This window comes from Pundamilia nyererei, unplaced genomic scaffold (assembly GCF_000239375.1).
Source record: "Pundamilia nyererei isolate P.nyererei 1_Seehausen unplaced genomic scaffold, PunNye1.0 scaffold00062, whole genome shotgun sequence".
NCBI classification, from domain to species: domain Eukaryota; kingdom Metazoa; phylum Chordata; class Actinopteri; order Cichliformes; family Cichlidae; genus Pundamilia; species Pundamilia nyererei.
This window is the reverse complement of record NW_005187463.1, coordinates 3,158,151-3,178,364: the sequence shown is the minus strand read 5'-3', so window position 1 is coordinate 3,178,364 and position 20,214 is coordinate 3,158,151. Positions and strand designations below refer to the sequence as shown.

The following is a 20,214-nucleotide window of genomic DNA, read 5'->3' as shown; positions in this document are numbered from 1 at the left end:
GTGTGTGTGTGTATATATATATATATGTATGTATGTATATATATACATATATATACATACATATATGTATGTGTTATATATATACACAACATTATATATATATAATAACACATTATAAAATAAATACCATTGAAATATACTCAATCATCAAACCTGACTTTTGTCTTGTTGTTGTCAACTCACTTCTACTAAGTTGACTTTACATGTTTGTTTGATTGCCAATTAAACGTAAGTGTGTTGACACCGACTTGTGTCATTTTTTACAGCCAAATGTTCAAATTAACTGTAGATAAACAGTAGTCAAAGATAACCTGTCTATTTATTTCACGTTTTTCTTCAGTGAAAGCCTTCAGTGTATTTTGAGGACTGAAAAGTTTATCGGACAGACCAACTCAGAAGTGGCGGCTGCTGGCTCGACTCTGTCAGCTGGACTGAGTTTGTATAACAGAGAGAACGACGGTCCGTGGAAGTACAGAGCGAACTGGTAATTGCAAATATTAATAGTGAAACTTTTTTCAACAAGACTCAGCTACCCCGCAGCAGCCCTGAAACACTAGCCCTCATCGTTTCTATTATTCATTACCAATAAATTACACAGTCACGCCGAAATTTAACATACTTGTTCGGCGTGTTTTTTTGCTTTGCTCTTTAAAATGTGAGAAACGACGTCTTACCGCATCCAGGTCCGCCGGGTGTTTAAAGAGTAACATGGAGGGTATTTAAACAGTCCCGTCGCCTACAGAAAACCAGTCCGTCCGAGCTCCCGGAGACTCTGTCACACAATGGCGCTGATAGGAGGAGAAAACTGCCTCCGCTTACAGGAACGCTGCTGCCTTCAAGAGCTGCCGGACCCGCTCGCGAGGTGAAAAGCACGTGCGCTAATGTCCTGCACTTTAGTGTCATTTTCCGAAAAAAACGAGTTTGTTAGGGTTATGTGGCACACATGAAAATCTACTATCGGATACTTAGGAGGGCTGATATATTTTCTTTTTAAAAGTTTCACTTTGACGGATCGACAAAATGTGTAGTAAGAATACGCAGCCCTTAACAAATACGCATTCTTTCCTTGTTAGATGGAATTGAGTTTCTGGAAGTGGCTTTCCATTGAGCATCAGTTACACTCCCGATGCCACTTTAATTTAACAACTGCATAATTACCGTTATGCCAGAATCCATTTTTGTCATGGTTCATATATTTACGAGGAACACTTGAACGCCACAAGAGAAGCTGAAACCGAACAGCTGCCCCGAAAGGCAGCATCGTCAACTTTGCCCCGCCCACCCTTCCACCCACACACTCACTCGCTCTCTCTCTCACACACACACAAACACACACAATGTCTTAACGCTGTGCCTTCTCTCTCCCACTCAGTGTAAGACTAGTTAATTAAACATTAATAACATTAGAAACGAAATCAATGCATTGTCAAGGCTCCTTATATGTAAGCAATTTTATACTCGTTTCAGATTTTTTTCGCTATTTCATATTGTCGAATGCATTAAAAAGATGAAATTCATTCATTTATTCCTTGATTAATACAACAGTCGTCAGTGGTGACGGAAATGAAGAGTGCACGGCCGGTGCCTTTTAGCTGGTTACTGACATCCATCCTACTCTGCAGCAGATGGCAGGGTGATGTCCGGTAAACTCAAACAAAACCCGGCAGTCTGCTCCGTGCAGACAAAAACACCAGTTCACCGGCGCATCCTGAGGCACAAAATGGGCACACAGACCGTTTGTGGCCGCGATGCCCTCTGTTGCACGCTGCCCAGTTGTGCCCTAATATAGCCTCATAACACTTTTTTTAAGACAGGCGGCATGTTCCTAGGGCAGCCTTTAATCAACTTGTTGTATTTCCATCTACTGGACCTCAGTGTTTCCAGATACCAACTGTCAGTTTCTGTGGTTTTAAAGGTGGCAAAAACAGGAATTAGACCTTTAAGGTACACTGCTCACACCAGGAAGTACACAATAAAAGTCACCTGTGAATCTTTTCAAGATATTTGGTTTAGAAACTTTGGTGATGACAATGTAAGCTATGCTACAGCTCAATTCTAACAAGCAGCAAAGAGGCTGTAAATATAGGTGGACACAAATTACAGTGTCACTCATTGTTTAGTAAAGTCCCGTCCTGTAAGTTTAAGCTCGGCATTTTGGCTATCAGGTTTTTTTTGTTTTTTTTTTTACCCCGTGTTTTATGTGACAGGTTTTTGTCTCTGTGAGATTTAAAAAAATGGCAATCAAGTTATTTTTTGGTTATTTAATAATAATAATAAAAATAATATTGTACTCACAAGTATTCAGTGATGAGTCTGTAACAATGTTTTCCAGCAAACTGATTAATTGTCATAAACCTAGAAATAATCTAGTAAAGCTATCTTGATAGCAGTGGACATCGCTGTTCTGCCAATCGCATATTATACGTGGCTACTACATGCACGCATTACGCCAAAGGCAGAGGAGATGAGATCTCTTAGGTGCTCGCATACCATTCAGGCAAATAAAACACATATGCTTTATCATCTGAGATGGCGTCCCCGTTACCAAAGATGCAAAAACACAAATGAAAGAGGCAACGCTACCTGCAGACTAGACATGAGACCCATCTGTCTCTAGACAGTTGACAACATGCTGGCTAAACATTATCCAAGTTAATATTCAAAACTGCAGTTTTGTTTGATAACATTTTTGAATCGTATAAGAGTTTATTTGTTATATACATGTCCGAGTCCAACAATGCAAGATCCACTTTAAGAAATGTATCACTAACTGCAGCTAACAGAGGCTAACAGCAGCTAACACTGGCAAAAGCAATTGCACTTATACACTGAATTACTCCCTCATCCTGCCAACGAAGCTAGCCAGCCAATCATAGTATCAGCTGATACTAACAGCTCCACACCATTTTCCAAATTTGGTTATGTTTAGTTTGGAAAAAGAGAAAAAGAAAACAAGAATCTGATACCTAAAATGGCACATCAAGACTTTAAACCAATTTGTGATGCCACCGCAGCTATGTTCGTCTTTTCTTTACAGTCTTCATTTGCTAGAAGCTCCCTGAGCTCTGTCTTGTGTCGTTTTCTTCTCAGGCTCGTACATCTCTTCACTCAATAACAAGCTCTGGCTCGTAATTAGCAGATATTCAATGAAAATTTCATGACACAAATTCTAAAATTTCACTCCTATTAACTTTCTAGTTCTTTCTCTTCTGTATACCAGATTATAGGACATAAGAGTGAATGACAAACAACACTCCAAGGTTTTGGGGTCTCTTTTCTCTCACAACTCCAAAGACATCACAGTTCAATACACAATCAAATGCTTTTGCTTCTGCGACTTTTTACACAACTTCCATTGATTCCACCATGTAATGTTCCACTTGCTTCATTTATAATTGTGGGATAACAGGGTCTAAATTCATGCTTAGATAAGTGCTGAGAGACATACAAAGTATAGTATTATTTAAACGAACTTGTTCAATGATTCAGCACTGAAGAACTTGTGGAAGCAACAGATCAGACAGACAAATGGTTATTTTTGGCAACAAGGATGTATCCTATTGTTTCTTAATCATGCAAACAGACCCGAATGAAGCCCCGGCTGCTGTACAGATAACCAGTGGGTTAGCCAGGGTGCATACGTAGTTTCTGTGGTGAATGGAGATCTGATTTTAGTAGCGCGTTCATCTCTCTGGACTCTGAGTTGACTCATGAATGCAGAGCAGCGAGGAGGGATGGCTCTAAATAAAGATTTCAGGTCAAAAACAGGAAATGGCTCAGTGAGCAGGGAGGGCAGGGCCATAGCAACACCAACTGGAGAGAGCTGCACCCACAATATCCCTCCCTCCCTCCATTTATCTATTTATTTCTCCTTTGCTCTTTTATTTCCCTCACTGAGTAAAAGTTTTTGCTGATGCCTTAACCTTAATTTTCTTCCTGTGCCTCTGTTTTTGTCTCTCCGATTCTACATATTTTCCTGCCATTCAATTATTTCATTTTTTCCGAGGTTCTCATGTCAGACCAGGAACTAGATAACTTACTCATCACATATCAGGTTGTGTGTGTGCGTGTGTGTGTGAGTGTGTGTGTGCCACTATAACTGTGAACCTGACTCACGGTGAGTTCACTGGTCCAACTCAACACCCAGCGCATGAAGCTGCATCCATCCATCACCGCGCTTTCATCCATCACTGTGTTGCACCTTTGGGTGGTAACACAGGGATTATGGCAGTCACCAGAATTAGATCACGAACATCATGTTCCATTTATACTCAGCAGGACAACACGAGGTGCATTTTCATATCATCAGGCTCTCTAAATTCATACAGACACATGAGCTGAAAAATGCCACCGAGCACAACAGTTGATTCACACTCGTGTGTCTGTTAATCATAAGTGCCGTTGACGTGAACAATGTATTGATTATGTCCTCAGTTGTGTATTTTTCTTAGTAATACAGGAAGTATCACAGCAACTTCCAACCATCTGCTGGTGACTTATTCACTGGAGTAAATGTGGTCCTGCATGGCAAGCAGTCTTGAGTTTAGTTGCTGTGTTAAAGGCACATTGCTGTGCCTGCTGAACACTTTAACACCTCTGCTACTTGTATTACTACAACCATTACAACAACAGCCTACTGTACATTTCCAGTTATTACTGCTACAATTGCTGTTACTACTGATACTGAGTCCATCTGATACTTCATTTGCTTATTTTAAGGGGGAGGAAAATTCTGATATTGATATATCAAATTGTTTGGTTGTTTATCTCTCTGTGTTAATCCCGTAATGGACTGCCAACCTATCCAGCATGTAGCCCACCTTTCACCCTATTTAAGCTGGGATAGGCTCCAGCAATTTCCACCAATGTACATCACAAACTAGTGAAGACTGTGAAGACAACACCTGTCTTCACACCTTTAACTGATGCTCTACTGAATGTGCCACAGCTACAAATGTGGAAACAGTCAGATTTGTGCATTTGTGTTTCTAAAATTACCCTCTGAATGCATTATATTCTATACACAAGTTTTCCTGCATAGAGACAAATGCGATCAGTCGCTGTCACTATCAGCCAACTGATATTTGGGTCAGCTTCCAGAGTGGGTGAAAAAGAATCAGGATAATAAGGATAAGAATTTCGATTCTTGTGAATGGAATTCAGCTGGATGGTTACAAACGAACTGTCATTTTGAGTTATTTTTTAATATGTCTTCAATAAACAAATAAATAAATACTAAATCTACAGTGCTTTTTTCATTCAGCGACTTAATAATTAACTCAACAATGATATAGTTTTTGAGTGCGTCATCTGTCGTCACTAATAGGCTGTATATAAAAGATGGAGATGGGCACTGTGAGGTCAACCATTGGTTTGTTACGTTTTGCTGTGAAGCCTTGCGCTGAGTGTTTCCACCATCGCCCTCTTCACTTTTTGAAACTAGAAGTCAAGAGGAGATCTGACTATAAACGCAAATCTTGTGATTGATACACTAAGTCGTTACCAAATTAGATAACCATTTTTTTGTGTTGTTATAATAAGATGACCATCAAAATTTATTAAGACTTGAACATTTAAAGGGCGTTTTTTACTGGGATCATATAGCAAGAGAGCAAAGGACTGTTTTCTCAGAGACTTCTACAAAACCTGCGGGTTTTTTGCAACCACGGTATTCGCCCCCTGCTGGTCATTAAAAAGAATGTAGGTTCAAGACACTTCTGCATTGGGTTCGCCCTTCACAGGTCAATGCCAACTTTAATAGCCAGTGCATGAACCAGATGTAGTTATATGGTAATTATTACATCTTCTATAAAATATAATTCATATAAAGACCAGTACCATTGCCCCTTGATCGAGCAAGCAAATGGCTTGTGGTGAACTACATTACAGTGCTAAAATACTTTGTCCCCATTGTTTGTTATCGTAAAGGATTATTACTCTGTCATCCCACACAAGTGGACCTTAATCTAATGTCAAAGTACTTGTGATTTACTGTAAAGGGATTGTGCAACAGAATGTTTACGTTCTATCACAAGTGGAAACTACACCGCTGATCATCTTTGGTTATTCTTCTCCCCTTTAAGTTTACGTCTTAAAATGAAGAAGAGTAAAACCAGCAGAAACATCCGTGTGTGCTGACAGATTTGGGGAGGGTGTGTGAAGAGAATATTATTAACACTATTAGACATGGGTGTGGCACACAGGCCCAACATGGAGAAAACATTGGGGTGGGGGGAGCAGGGAGGGGAAGGGCTCCACACCAAAAAACACCCATCTGCTTTCTTTCCCATTCTCCCTCTTTGTCTCTACCTCCTCCTCTTCTCTCTCATTGTCTCTTTGCCCCGTCTCTTTATCAGAGTCCACCATTGCCCCCTCTTTGGCCCAGACACAGCTGTTACCTCGGTCACGTGCATACACACAAAATCCTTTATCCCTGATGTGATATATCCGCAGTTAGTGGCACAATTTTGTGCTATACAGTCTAAACTGATATAACTGCCCACACAAAGGTGGACAGAGTCTGTTCCTCCTTCTCTCTCACACACACACACACTTCATCATCTTTTTTCTTCTCGTTACATTGAGACTTCAAGCACTTGTTAAGTGCCTTGACTCATGCACTTCAAAAGGGGAAGTACAAGTAAGCAAGGCGACTCGGCCTCCTACAGTGCTTCCATTTTAGTCGAATATGCTTCCAAAATGCAGTCATGGCGCTTAAACTCCCTGATGGTTTTTCTTATAATGCTGGTGATCTGTGCACGCTGCTGTGACAGTCAATGGCCGGGTATGTCTGCCGATGTTATACGGAGGCTGTCACAAGCCAAATGAGCATTAATGAGATCTACAATTAATGGCATAGTCAGAAGAGCATTAATAAAATGTTGAATCTCCGAGTAGAAAATTTAGGAGCCAGTCCGTACTGCTGTAAGAGTGCAGCAGGAAAAAAATACACGAGTGCGAGCAGGCTTTTAGGACTTGTTGCACTGCATCCTACTGTTCTTCAATCACAGAGCAACCCTCACATCAAAAGAGAACACAAATCTTTAGGCCTCTCACATGACTTGAAACTGCAATCTCATGGTTGACATGACCCGATTATATCATTACGTATCCACAGAGATGACAAATGGGGCTTTTCAATCTTTTTAAGCCTATGACTTGACTGCACTTGAATTACTGCGCTGTTGCTACATAATAAAAAACTGTTGTCTAAATATGATAAATGTGTGCTTATCTTGGGACAACAAGCTTCTGTACACCATGACCTTTACAAGCTGCTTTCATTAAAGAGCTCTTCCCTTTATCCTTAGGATAAAGTTTGTTATCTAAACTAAATTGGACAATTAAGCGGTGATCCCGGGTAAACAGTTTATTTCACGATTACGGGATTAATTATCTTGAGATACTGTAACTCAGAAACCACAGCTGCCACTGGTTTTAGTGCAAAAGCTGAGATGTCAGGTTTTATAGCTACACTGTTGGCCAAGCAGTCCAAATCAGTTTCATTCATGAAAATAGACTACGTAGGCTTAAATAAAGATGTAAAAACATTTAATAATAATTTTAAAAAAAAGAAAAATTCAAAAATTCAAATGAAATTAACAAAAATTATCAGGAGAAAGCGAAGACTTAACAGCTATGATGTTGTGTAAACGATTATGAGAAGGCTATTAAAGCTAACCAGCAAGCGTTGAGTATTACCACTTTATAACTTGAGACTGGATAGTGACTCATTAAGGTGTTCATTCTGAAAATGCAGTTAAACAGGTAGTGGATGAAAGTACACGCAATGATGGGGAAAGTTCTCAGCTCAGCAAAAGACGAACAGGAGAACTAACCAGCTCGGGCTGGATTTTAGCCTTCCACCAGCATCAGGATGGCAACGAGGAGTCCAGAGGAGATGGTTCAGTTTCTCCATTTGGTCTGAATGGATAGTTTCCTCACTCACATCCATGGTGGTTTGACAGGTGTCGCAGTAAAAGAAACTATAGCTGATCGCTGTGTGGTAACTAATTAAAGTCACTGAACTTAGAAGTCACTTAGAGCAGCGGTCCCCAACCCCCGGGCCACGGACCGGCCCGTGAGTCATTTGGTACCGGGCCGCAAGAGTCTCAGGTGTGAAATTTATGGTTTTCAGGGGTTTTATCGTAAACTCGGTTTCCCTGGGTCTTTTCCTGTGTTGTATATGTGTGTCATATATTGAAATAAATATTTACACGTTACCATAGCGACCAGAGAGCATTAAGGGGCAGAGAGGAGGATGTTACTCTCAATGTTGTTGCTGCATTTCAGGAGGACGCTGCTAATAAAGTTACAGAATTACAAAGTTAATTCGCGTTTATTATTATATTTACAAAATACCACAGTTTTTGTCTTGGTCGAATTATTTTATTTTGTTGTATTTATCCGGGACACCTCAATGGCCGGTCTGTGAAAATATTGTCTGACATTAAACTGGTCCGTGGCACAAAAAGGTTTGGGGACCGCTGACTTAGAGCATTTTGCTGGAATTGTTCTGTGTAGAACGCCTCATTCAATAAGTTTATGCTTCATTCTTGTGGTTTGAATTCTGTTATTAAAAAAACAAACTACAAAACTCATGGATTGATTCGTTGGCTACTCCATCATGCATATCAGAGTATCTGAGGACAAAATACTGATCCCTGAGTTTCTGCCAATGTGTGTACATAAATGGGTGGATACTAGTAAGCAGTGATGGGAATAACGGCGTTACAAGTAACAGCGTTACAATTAACGAGTAATCTAATTACTATTCCTATCATTACAACGCTGTTATCGGCGCAGTCGTGTTACTATTTTTCAACAAACAGACGGTTGAAACTGTGTTCAGCTTACCGCATCTTATATCAGTTGCACGGAAGTAGCTGTAAGTAATCTGGGCGCTACAGCTTTAAGCAGCTGTGCGCTCCCGACAGCGGCAATCACTTTCTGGCAGACGATCACTTTTTGGCAGACGATCACTTTTTGGCACAACACCTGGAGCTAATGGGGCAAAACAGTCGCATGAGTGCTGCTGTTTGACTGAGGAAGAATAAAGTAGTCGTGGTAAGCCAATCACATGACCACTTCAAGATGACAAAGCAACAAGGTGATATATACCAGTTTTTAAATTGTGTTGATAGGCCACGTAAAACCAGAGTCATGATAAACAATATATATGCAGAGTTTTTGCTTATGAGCAAACAAAAAGCAGCCCGTTCGTGTTGGTGGAAAAATGCACCGTGTTGACCAATCAAAAATGATATGGCAACATGACATTTGGTTGTTTAGGAAGAGGGGAAAGTTTTAGGAGTGACGGCGAGAGAGAGAGAGGGAGAGAGACAGCAGAAAAAGAGAGAGAGCGAGTTTTGAGATGTGAGAGATTTGTGACGTTTAGCATGTTGTCTTGTGTAGTTAGTGTGTAGTGTTGTGGATAGTTTTGTGTTGTGTGTTAGAACAATGAGGCGACTGCTGTCTCCAGGTAGAAACAGGCGCAGTGATACACCTGCTGCTGTCAGACCTGCAGGTATCAGGCTGTGATGTTCTCCTTTATAGTGGACAGAAATTATTTTTTTGGTGTGGCAGAAATCATTTGTGTGGCGTCTTATTGAACAGCTGGTTGTTATGTAAATAGTTTGAAGTGGTTATTTTAAAAAAAGGTAAAAGGTAAATGGCTGCAAATAACTTTGTTGTTTGCAAAACTTGTGCATAGGATTTTAAAATTGGCAATTGCATTTAAAGTTATGAAAGTTATGAAATATGATTCATTAAACATGTTTGTGGTTGTTACAGTAAAAAAATTAACTTTTTCTACTCTGATTTTATGTTTTCTGTCTGATTTTGGATCAATTGTGTTAATACAGTATGTCAAAATAAAAACATAACTGTAAATTCAGACACGTGAGGTTGTGCTGAAAAGAATGATGCCAAACAAGGCAAAGTAAATAGTTTTTAAAGGTGAAATGTGGAGCGAAAATCAAAAGTAGTCAAAAATGGCCAATTATACTCTGGACCCCAGAGGGTTAAACACTTTTTTTTAAAGTAACACAATAGTTACTTTTCAAGTAATTAATTACTTTTAGAATATTGTAACTCAGTTACTAACTCAGTTACATTTTTGAAGCAGTAACTAGTAACTATAATTAATTACTTTTTCAACGTAACTTGCCCAACACTGCTAGTAAGCAGCTATTTTGATAGGGTCCAGTTAAGGAAATCCGAAGAAGTTGATTCTGTTCATCTGGACGTAGCGTTTCACTCCTGCTCCAAAATTCAACACGGCAGTGACCAAAACACAGACAGCAGACAGATGCATCCATCTTTTATATACAGTATTTAGAGCAACAGAGACACCATCTAGAAGAAGTTACTCTTCATGTTATACTTTTACATTTGTTCTCGTTCAGCTGTGATTGGATAATTCAGGCTATTTCAACCGGGTGGTTTCACATCCCGCCCATTAGTCATGCAGTGAGATCAAATCCGCACACCTCAGACTGCTGTGAATGCAAACATCTGCTCATAACGGTCTGATTTCTTCCTTCTCTTCATATTGCCATTCTTAAAAGTCAAGTTAGTCATGTTCTATTACTGTATGCACTCTCTATACTGTATACCACGTTTTGGCTGGAAATTGGTATTTTTATTGGCAAATCAAGATAATCCTCCAGTTTTTATGAGCGTTGTGATGGAAGGGTCAACCAGACTATATTTAATATATTTCTTATCGTCATATTTCCATCACCAAAACAAGCAAACGTTTCCTGCTAATAGGCATGTCTAATATATCTCTTACCTCTGTGCCATAAAGCTCTACTGTTATTCCAAAAATTGTAAAAATAAATTTTTATTACAATGGTTTATTACAGTAGACTTAAATTACTTAAATTAGACTCAATTACTGCTGTAAATATCTAACCAGCCTACAGCACGCAGTACTGTCAGCGTTAATCCACAGCAGAAAAAAGCCACATTGGTAAAAACTGCAGTACCTCAGTTTCAGGAAACGATTTCTGCTTTTTTATTCCTTTTTCTTTAAAAAAAAAATTTAAAAAAATTCAGATCTTAAAATATTTTGAGGCTTTTTTTCAAAATTGCATTTCATTGAGAGGAGTAAGCTCGAGGTTGAGATCCAAGAGCACGGTGACCATTTCTTGTAAAACAGACACATTTTTTTTGACTTTTTCAAAACACAAAATGCAAAGTATGATCTTTAAATAAAAGACATTTCCGAGTTGCCATTTTCCCAAACAAAATAACACTGCTTTTTTATTTTCTGTCCAGAGACTGAAGAATTCCGAGCGACAGCTCTATAAATAGAAAAGTTAGGTCGCTCTGCACAAAACTTTTCATCTTGCAAAGAGAGGGCTTGTGACTTGACTTGAGCATGGGTGAGAGAGCCATACAGAAAAACAGAGACAAAGAGAAAGAAAGGGAGGGAGGGAGGTATGTTTATTCACGACTGCTGTAACGCCTCCAGTGTCAGGTGACTTACAGGAAAGAAGTTGTTGTTCTCTCTCCCTCTCTCTCTCGTTCTTGCTCTGTTTCTCTTTCATTTGGGAACTTTTCTCTGTTTTCCTTGTTTCATAACTTCTGACATGAATTGTTTTTCTCTCTCAAGTCCCTGACTTTACTGCCCATGTTCTGTAACGGATTAACAAATCAGAGTATGAATGCCAAAAACAGGCAAGAGGCAGATTACCAAAATTATATATGATAATGGACTTAAAGCGAAGTTGAAAGGAAAATAAAGCCATTATTTGAGGCTAAAACAACTATTTTAGATGTATCTTAGACCGTACTCAGTTTCCCCAACCCTTTAATGTGTATGTGTGTGTGTATACCCATCCATAGCAAACCAGTGAGTGTGTGAGTGTCACACATTCCAACAGAAAAGCTTACCATTAGTAGTTAGGACACAGAAACCTCTGTCCACCAACTGAAAACACTGAATTCAGTCAGGGGTTAGCTCTAGCATGACTAGTACAGAAAATAGCAGCTGATGTGAGAAATACTGAAAGTGATGGCAGTCATAGCAGTAAATGTGTTAGTCATAGTAAAAAGAGGTGGAGTAGTAATAGTAAAAACTTGAGTGTTATTGCTTTTACCAACTCACTGCAGTGTCATTTCATGTGTGAGTGAATTCCTCCCACATGCATATCTTTGACGCTTTGCCTCCAACAGTAAATTCTGCAGCATTTTCTTTCTTTCCTTTCCTTTTTTTTTTAATGCACTTCATGTCAAAGCAAACTGCACTGAAAACTCTGTGGGGGGATATTGTAGCTGAAAACAGGAAGGTCATTAATCTTCGAGAGAAAGCGAGCTGACACACAAGTCAGGGCACACAAGGAAGCAGCTTTAGAGACTAGCAGCTAGTAGCTATACGGCCTAGCTGGTTATCCATCTTTCTTTTTCTCCCGATTTTCTGCTACCAAGCAGCTTCATTTTATGCGCCCCTATTCCTTCCAGTCACGAGATCCACAGAGAGATATTCTTCCTCTCTGGTGTAGCTTTTGAAAAACCAGGATGCACTCGGAACAATGTACAAAAGTAACAAGCAAAACAACGGCGATAAATTTACCGCTTAACACCCACCAAATCGCCGGGGGACTTGCCTGGGGGTTAGGGTTTCGTTTTTGCCACATGCAAAAATGGGCACATTTTGACAAACCTTTCTGTTAAAACAGGGGTGAAACATAAGGCCTAGGGAGCCAGAATTGGTCCCGCAAAGACTCCAATTAGGCCCACTGGACAACTTTGGAAAATGAGAAGGAGGGCATCAATTTTGGACTTTTTAACTGTATGTTAACAAATTTTACACCTAGTTAACAAAGACCTCCCCCACAGCCATTCATATAACAGCAATGAAGTGATAGACAAACATTTAAATTACACAAAAAAATCATGTGTTTTCACTATATAAGTATACAACAAAAATGCTGTACTATAGAATAATATGTAAAACAGTAACAGTAAAGTATCGCATTTTATGTGGATCATCTATTTTATTTAACAAAAAAAATTCTGCTTTGTGATTACAGGAAAGTCCTTGCAGTGAGCTGCATTTAGACATTTATTTCTTACAACTTAAGACCAGTGAGTCATGCTGACAGGTTTCTTTCAGTAACTACTTCAGCATTTCTGTATTGTGTAAAAAAAAGTCTTTTTCCTACATTGAGATACCTCCAGGATTAAATGAGCAGTTAAACTTCTTTACACTGACAGAAAGAGGAGTTTCACTGGTCCGGCTCGGCTAAGATCAAAGTGGGCCGTATTTGATTCATGAGGTAAAATGAGCTCCCTCTGACATCCGTCTGTTAAAGGATTTTCCATTTGGGTGTTCCAAAGAGACAAAATTATTGGAGACAGATGGAGATTAGCCTAACCCTACCTCTAATCCTAGATGAGTTGCCGGTGACTCGTTCAGTGCTAAGACATTGGGGAAAAAAGAAATTCCTGCCTTACACTTGTTTGCCACTGTCATCCAGACAAGTGTCAGTTTCCTTCCATGTCCACCTGAACTCACATGAAAACTTTGAAGTGAAAGCTGAAGGACAAAAGTCACGTCCACAACATCAAGATGTTACCAGTTCAGTGTTCCTGGGTGTTCCTGGGTTATCGCATTAAATAACAGCCAGAAACTTAACAGAGTTCCTTCTACTAATATGAATGTGATGGATGGCCATGGTTATGAAAAACAAAAATCCCACACTTTCACATCTCCTTAACAGAACCACCCCTCACACCGCTTTGATTAAAATGTGCTTCTTTGGTTTTCAGTTCACACGATACACTTCCATCAGCAAAAATGCCGTCATATTTAGATGTTATAACAAAGTCTTTCACTTCAATTCAATTCAATTTTATTTATATAACACTAAGTCACAACAGCAGTCGCCTCAAGGCACCTTATATTGTAAGGTAGACCCTACAATAATACATTCAGAGAAAAAAAAACCAACAATCATATGACCTCCTATGAACAAGCACTTTGGCGACAGTGGGAAGAAAAAACTCCCTTTTAACAGGATGAAACCTCCAGCAGAACCAAGCTCAGGGAGGGGCGGGGCCATCTGCTGCGACCGGTCGGGGTGAGAGACGGAAGACTTGTACACTTTTGTACACTTGTACAATACTGTCTTATTTTGTTTTTGGTCACACAGCACTGCAGTTGCAAGCCTGGTGAAAACCCTCACCGAGCCAACGGAAGCATCTTAAAATCACCGCTGTACACTCGTTTCCGTGACACCTGTGTGACACTGACAGAGAACAAAACAGAAAGTCACAGGGTGAGCTCGAGGTGTCAGAATATGAGTTTCATCTCTTACAACCAAGTGGACTGACGTCGTTTAGGGAGACAAAAGGTGGATTCTTGTACTGTTCACTCCGAACAGTGCTGTTTTCTGAAAGTCCAAATTTCCCAAATCTCTTCAGGGATCATTTATTAATCGGTTTACTGGAATAATCTGGCAATAGGAAAATGTTTGCTGTGTCGACAAGAAAAAACGTGCATCAGAATTGTGGTTATAGTAATCCATCCTCAGTAATCTATTACTTCTTTCCGTACTGCTGCCCTCCTACACCAGACCAGACTGGCTGAGTCAGCTCCACTGCTCTATCACGATTCAGCCTGACACACTTTCCCTCCCTCCGTCTCTCCCCCCCAACTTTCCTTCATGAATCTCTTCATTCATCCTGAGCTGGTTCAAAACTTCCTCGCCTCTCCACTATTACTGCGAGCCTCTTTCTGTTTCGCCTGATTGCGTTTGCTCCTTTTAACTCTCATGCAGAGATCCTGCGTCCACATACTCTACGGTTCTCTCCTCTTTTTCTTCCCCCCCAAACCTCACCATCTCTCTCCATCCCTCCCTCCCTGCTGGCTGCCTTCAGGGTAGCAGAAGGGAAGTGAATGGCTTCAGCCCTCCCAGCTGGTCCCATCACCCAGCAACCCAGAGCAAAACAAAAGAACACACACACAGAAACACACACACACACACTTGCACACAAGCCTCCAAACAGACAGGCAGTGTACACACGCGCACTGGTTCACCGGCAGATGAGTCTGCATGTTCTTAGACACATGCAGACAGATATGCAGATGTATGCACACACCCACACACACCCACCTTTGCCCTCACAAACTCACATCTATAAACATAGCCAGCCAGCCAGCCAGCCGTCCCCTGCAGACTCCCACCCATCATCCTTTCGTCCAGTCCCCCACCCATCACCCATCGTCCCCTTCTCCCCTCCCCGGCACCTTCTCCAGACACCCAGTCCTTTGTCCACATTCTGCTCGGCACATACACACAAAAAAGACATATTTGGGGGAAAACAGATGAACATGTGTTGACCCCCCTGCTCCCCTCCCACAAAAAAGAAGTCGACACAAAGCACATTCACACACATGCATAAAAATTGCGTTTGAGCAACAAAACAGAGCTCAGTTGTTATCTCAAACTCTGTAAGTAGTCTTGTAGCAAATCACAGCTCCAGAAACCTGCATGATCATGATGTGTGTGTGTGCACTTTAAGCCAAACTGCCAGACATCCTCTGCAATATATCATAAGTGTGCAGGTTGGCGCATTCCAGCAGATATGTTGTGATTAAGTCTCTGACTACTCTGTTTGTTTTTCCACTGCCTGATTCTTCTGCCTGGCCTTTCATAGTTTCACCGGATGACTTCTTACAAACCCCAGAGAAGAACTAGCAACTTAAATGCGCCTCTGTTAGAAAAGAATATGATGCAAGCAGAATACAACTCAATGGGAAATCAGCTTTTATCATCAGTGAGATTTTTGTTGTCATGATCAAAGTTAATGACAAAGTCAGGGTCACTTAATATCTGATCGTGGCCATGTTAACCCACCAGGGGGCCCTGAGTAAAATGTTCTTTTCAGAGTTTTAATGTAAAAAAGTGTTTTATATGTGTAGTCGTCGTAAATATATGGATCTATAAGGTTAGTGCATGTTTATAACTGTACTACAGCACACCATCTACAATTGTACTGATGCTGAGGTGGGATCACAGTTGAACTGTGTTTTACACACAAGCCAAAACTTAAGGTGAACAGATGAAGTGAACAACAATAATTACACAATAAAAGTGGTCCAGGATACCCACGTGATGGCGTGTGAATAGTTGTTTCCTGTGCTGGATGTGGTAGAAAACAGGCACATATAAAGGACCTGAGTCACAAGAGCCGTGTCATCATGACCATCTGATCTGAGCAACTCTGAAGCCCAACTTGGTAAGCAGTAGTCACAATCCACCGACAGAACAAAACATAACATAATAATGACAGGGAGGGTTTTGCTACTTGAAGACTTTACCGTTTCCTTTGAGTTAAATGAAAAGCATTTCATGCATGATCTGCAAGTTTCATTCTGAATCTGCGTGCTATGTCAGCAGCATGGCGGTGCTCAGGTCAGCACTGTTGCCTCACGGCAAGAAGGCTGTTGGTGCAAACTCGCCTTGGTTCTCCCCTGATATAGCTGCGAGCTTTTAGGAAACACAAAGGACCGACATTCAAGCGGAAACATTTCCCTGACTATTTCGCATCTACACCGGGCGTGGAAGTAGATTAAGTACGGCTGGGAATTTTACCCAGGTGTTGATCCACCCTTTAGTGTGGATGGCGGTAAACTTGCACCTTCATAAAGCTGAGGAGGACTAATGGTGTCAATGAATCATGTGACACTGATAATAATGGAAAGATGTTCCTGGCTCCTATACATTTTTGGTTGCTGAGCTGGTTAGCAGTTGACACAGAAAGCCCCTTGCTGTACTGACTTGTATCTGCAACAATAATTCGAAAGTACCGATAAACATTTAGTGAAGATGGGAAATTGTTCTGACCTTCAGGGTGACGCTTTACAAATCAATGCAAGCTCCATGGTCCATTAATGGAGATGTCTTGAACTTCATGCAACTGATAGGTGTCTAGGTCACCATGAAACCCATGCCCAGTATTTCAGGTGGACTCCATATATGGGCAGACTGTCAAACCAGGTAGTAGTCTTTCACAATGAGTCAACACAACTCATTTACCGCCCTATGATCTGTATGAGCACACCCTAAAAAACCCCCAAGAGGAAAACTGGGGTGATGTGCGACATCAGATGTGATTCAGTCATTTACTTAATGAGACTGAATGAAAAGAAACACATGCACACTCACTCAGCTGTCTGGTAACACCAAACCAGAAGCAGACACAGCATTGAGGACGTAGACGATAATATTTACATGAGATGGAGCTAAAAGTTGGATGTTGACCTTGAAAAGAAAGGTTTGACCAGATAAATCGGACTCAGACTATTTCATGGCATATGAAAGTTATTTTCAGAGCTTTGAGAGTTTCCTTGTCTTTCCCAGTGGATCTGGTTGTGCTTGGTTTTCATGACTCATCATCGCTCAATATGAATACGAATGAATATTGAATATGGAACTAGTAATTACAAATGTTTATATAAGAACTGAAAAACTAAGAAAAATGTCCTCCATATTTTTCTACAAACCTCTACAAACCTTTAAAAAGGCTCAATCAGGACAGGATCTTATCGTATATCCCATTTTTTCCATTTTCTCTTTTGTCCAAAACATGAGCACACAAACACATTAGCTGCAGAAAGCCAAAGCAGCTAATTATAGTGGACAGGTCTAGCAGGGGGACTAAAATAGAGCCGTTTGTGCAACAAAATAAAATCTGTCTTCATAAAATCAGGGGGAATGCAGTCAAAGCAATGACTGGAGGGGGGGAAAACACACACACGCACAAAGAACGGCCTGCTAAATATTTAGTTTAACTTTCTCCTTCACCATAGCAATTGTGAGCCAAACCAAACCTGTAAGAAAAATGCTTTGCTTCCAACCTTCTTCAGCCTAAACCGCTGAAACAAACAAACTACCACAGAAATGAAATGAAGTGAGATGTTTTGGAAGCACCACAACATGGAAAATCTGAGAATGTGAGCTGCTTCTTGAGGCATGGGAATGTTAAATAGGAAGGGGAACTGGGGAAAAATGACTTGACTGAATAAAACCAAGACTAATCTGGTTCAATCCTGTCCGAGCACACTGTTCATGCACAGTTCTGGCAGCAACTCTATAGATAGATAGATGTAAGGAGGACTCTTCCATCTCTAGTACTTTATAGTTGGCTGGACAGCTCTGTTCACCCTGCACACAACCGAGCAAAAAATGTAAAAGAAAAAAGGGTGGAGGTGGGTTGCAAAGTGGCTTGCAGAAGGAAAGCAGGATAAAGCAGCTTAAAACAGCACCCCCTATATGCCAAATATAAGTGTTGCTGATTGTGACTGAGCTTGATTTCATGGCCTAGCTGAATTAACCACCAGTTTACCACCAGTCAGGCTCAATCCGGTCCACCGGAGAGCAATCCAATCGGTTGGGGTTGGGCTAATCAGTGTGGTTTGACTCATCTTTAAAGTGTCCACTTCAGCCCAGTCCAAACCAGTATGTCCCAGTCTTGTCTACAACAGTCTTAATCAAATCCCTTTGTGGCAATCTGGCCCAGTAAACTGGCCCAGCACCAGTTCCAGCAGTAAACACGAGGAAACACAATACAAGCCAGAACAAACACCTGATCACACACAAACGCACACACACACACAAACTGTCCTTATTCAGCAGAGGGATGTGTTTGCTTTCCTCCTCATTAATTATTGAAAAGAAAAATCCATCCAATAGCTACGAGTCATGAAAACCAGCTTCTGCCACACAGACACAAAAACACACAAACACACACAAGCAAACCTAAAACACGATATGGCTGCGGCCCAAGCTGAATGTTGATATTAATTGCAGGCACAATTCCACAGTCAACACAGTTTAAAATCAGGTGATTATTGCGACCTGTCGTGATGCAGGTGTCCATTTAAAACCAACCACATGGTTAATTATCCAAACAGTAACGCAGTTTCAGTTTTACTATTAGCAGAGAAATATTGGACAGCTTAGAAAAGCAGGGAGAGCTCATGTGAAATTCTTTGCAGCAGATACCGTCCATCCACGCAGCCACTGATTGGTTTTATCACACTAAAGCACGTCTTACAGCGCTCCCAGATATTTTTAGACATCTAAATTGAGAGATGTGAGGCTAGGATGCTGCATGGGGTCGAACCGACAGGTGCGTACTCATGATCAGAAACAAAAACAACGGGATTTTAGTTATTGTAGTTCGGCCAACTTATCACGGTCAGCAGTTGGAGCTGCAGCAGTGGCTGTGACACACAACACACAGAGGCATTAAGCAACATAAAAAAACATAACAAAATTTTTAAAAAGCTGGCTGAGAATCATCAAGTTTTGAAGTTTTCTTCAGTTTGTCAGTAACTTAGCGACAACCAGCTTTGTTTCTCCAGGAACAACTACCAGCTGGTGCCAAAAAATGTGATAGGATAAAAAAAATAATACCAGTAACAAAAACAGATATGAGAAAAGCATTAAGTGGCCAACTAGCAGGTAAGGACCTTAATCCACTAAACAATGTGAGACATGCTACAGAATAAGACCGCTTTCCTGCTTTTCACTTGTTTAAAGCGTTCGCCTGACCAGCTGCGTGAGTTTGCTACCCAAAGGATACGCTACTGGCTTCCACATGAGTTTTAAATTATGGCGTTACACACATCATCATTCAGTCAAATGCCAAACAGTAATCTCTCCAAATGCTACTCTGCACCACTGACACAGATATCAGCCTCCTGAATGGCAGCCAAGCTGACACAGCACTGTATAACAAAGTATATAATCATTAGGCCGTAATCATACAGTTACTGGAAGCCAAATATCCCAGTATCAGGGCTGGCATGTTAATGCTCCCTAACTGATTCGACTCATTTGCCATGGTGATTTGTTGTCCAGTTCCAGCTCAAAGCTTTCTGCAACCCTGTGTTACTGATCATCCTGTAGGCTAGTGAGAGGAGGCTACAGACGGTTAACAATACAGAGTTTGTACGCACTTTTAAAGAGAGTGTATATACTTAGCATACCCTTGTAATATCTTATGTTTCAGGAGGCAACGTGCTTTTAATGTCTCAGCAAACACTTTGAGTGAACACATAACATCTCAGCACACACCTTTGCAGATGGAGACTGAATGATTAACGAAATGTTTAAAGTACGACTGAACAATGAACACAGTCCTGCTCAACAGACATATTCATCTGCCAGACTCTCACAAAAACACAAATAATAT

At 40.7% G+C, this 20,214-nt stretch overlaps 1 protein-coding gene across 2 annotated transcripts in view; it reads right to left on the bottom strand.

The window, feature by feature from the left end:
- The window catches only part of sertad2b (SERTA domain containing 2b), a 40,744-nt gene that overhangs the window by 12,422 nt on the left and 8,108 nt on the right, over positions 1-20,214 (bottom strand). Inside the window, exon 1 of one of the 2 annotated variants that reach the window (XM_005735148.1) lies at positions 675-772. The exons of the other annotated variant lie outside the window; for it this stretch is intronic. Within the exon in view, the coding sequence (XP_005735205.1) occupies positions 675-679 (5 nt within the window). The 5' untranslated portion in view covers positions 680-772. Of the gene's footprint in view, positions 1-674; positions 773-20,214 lie in introns of those variants that run through there. 2 annotated transcript variants of the gene reach the window in all.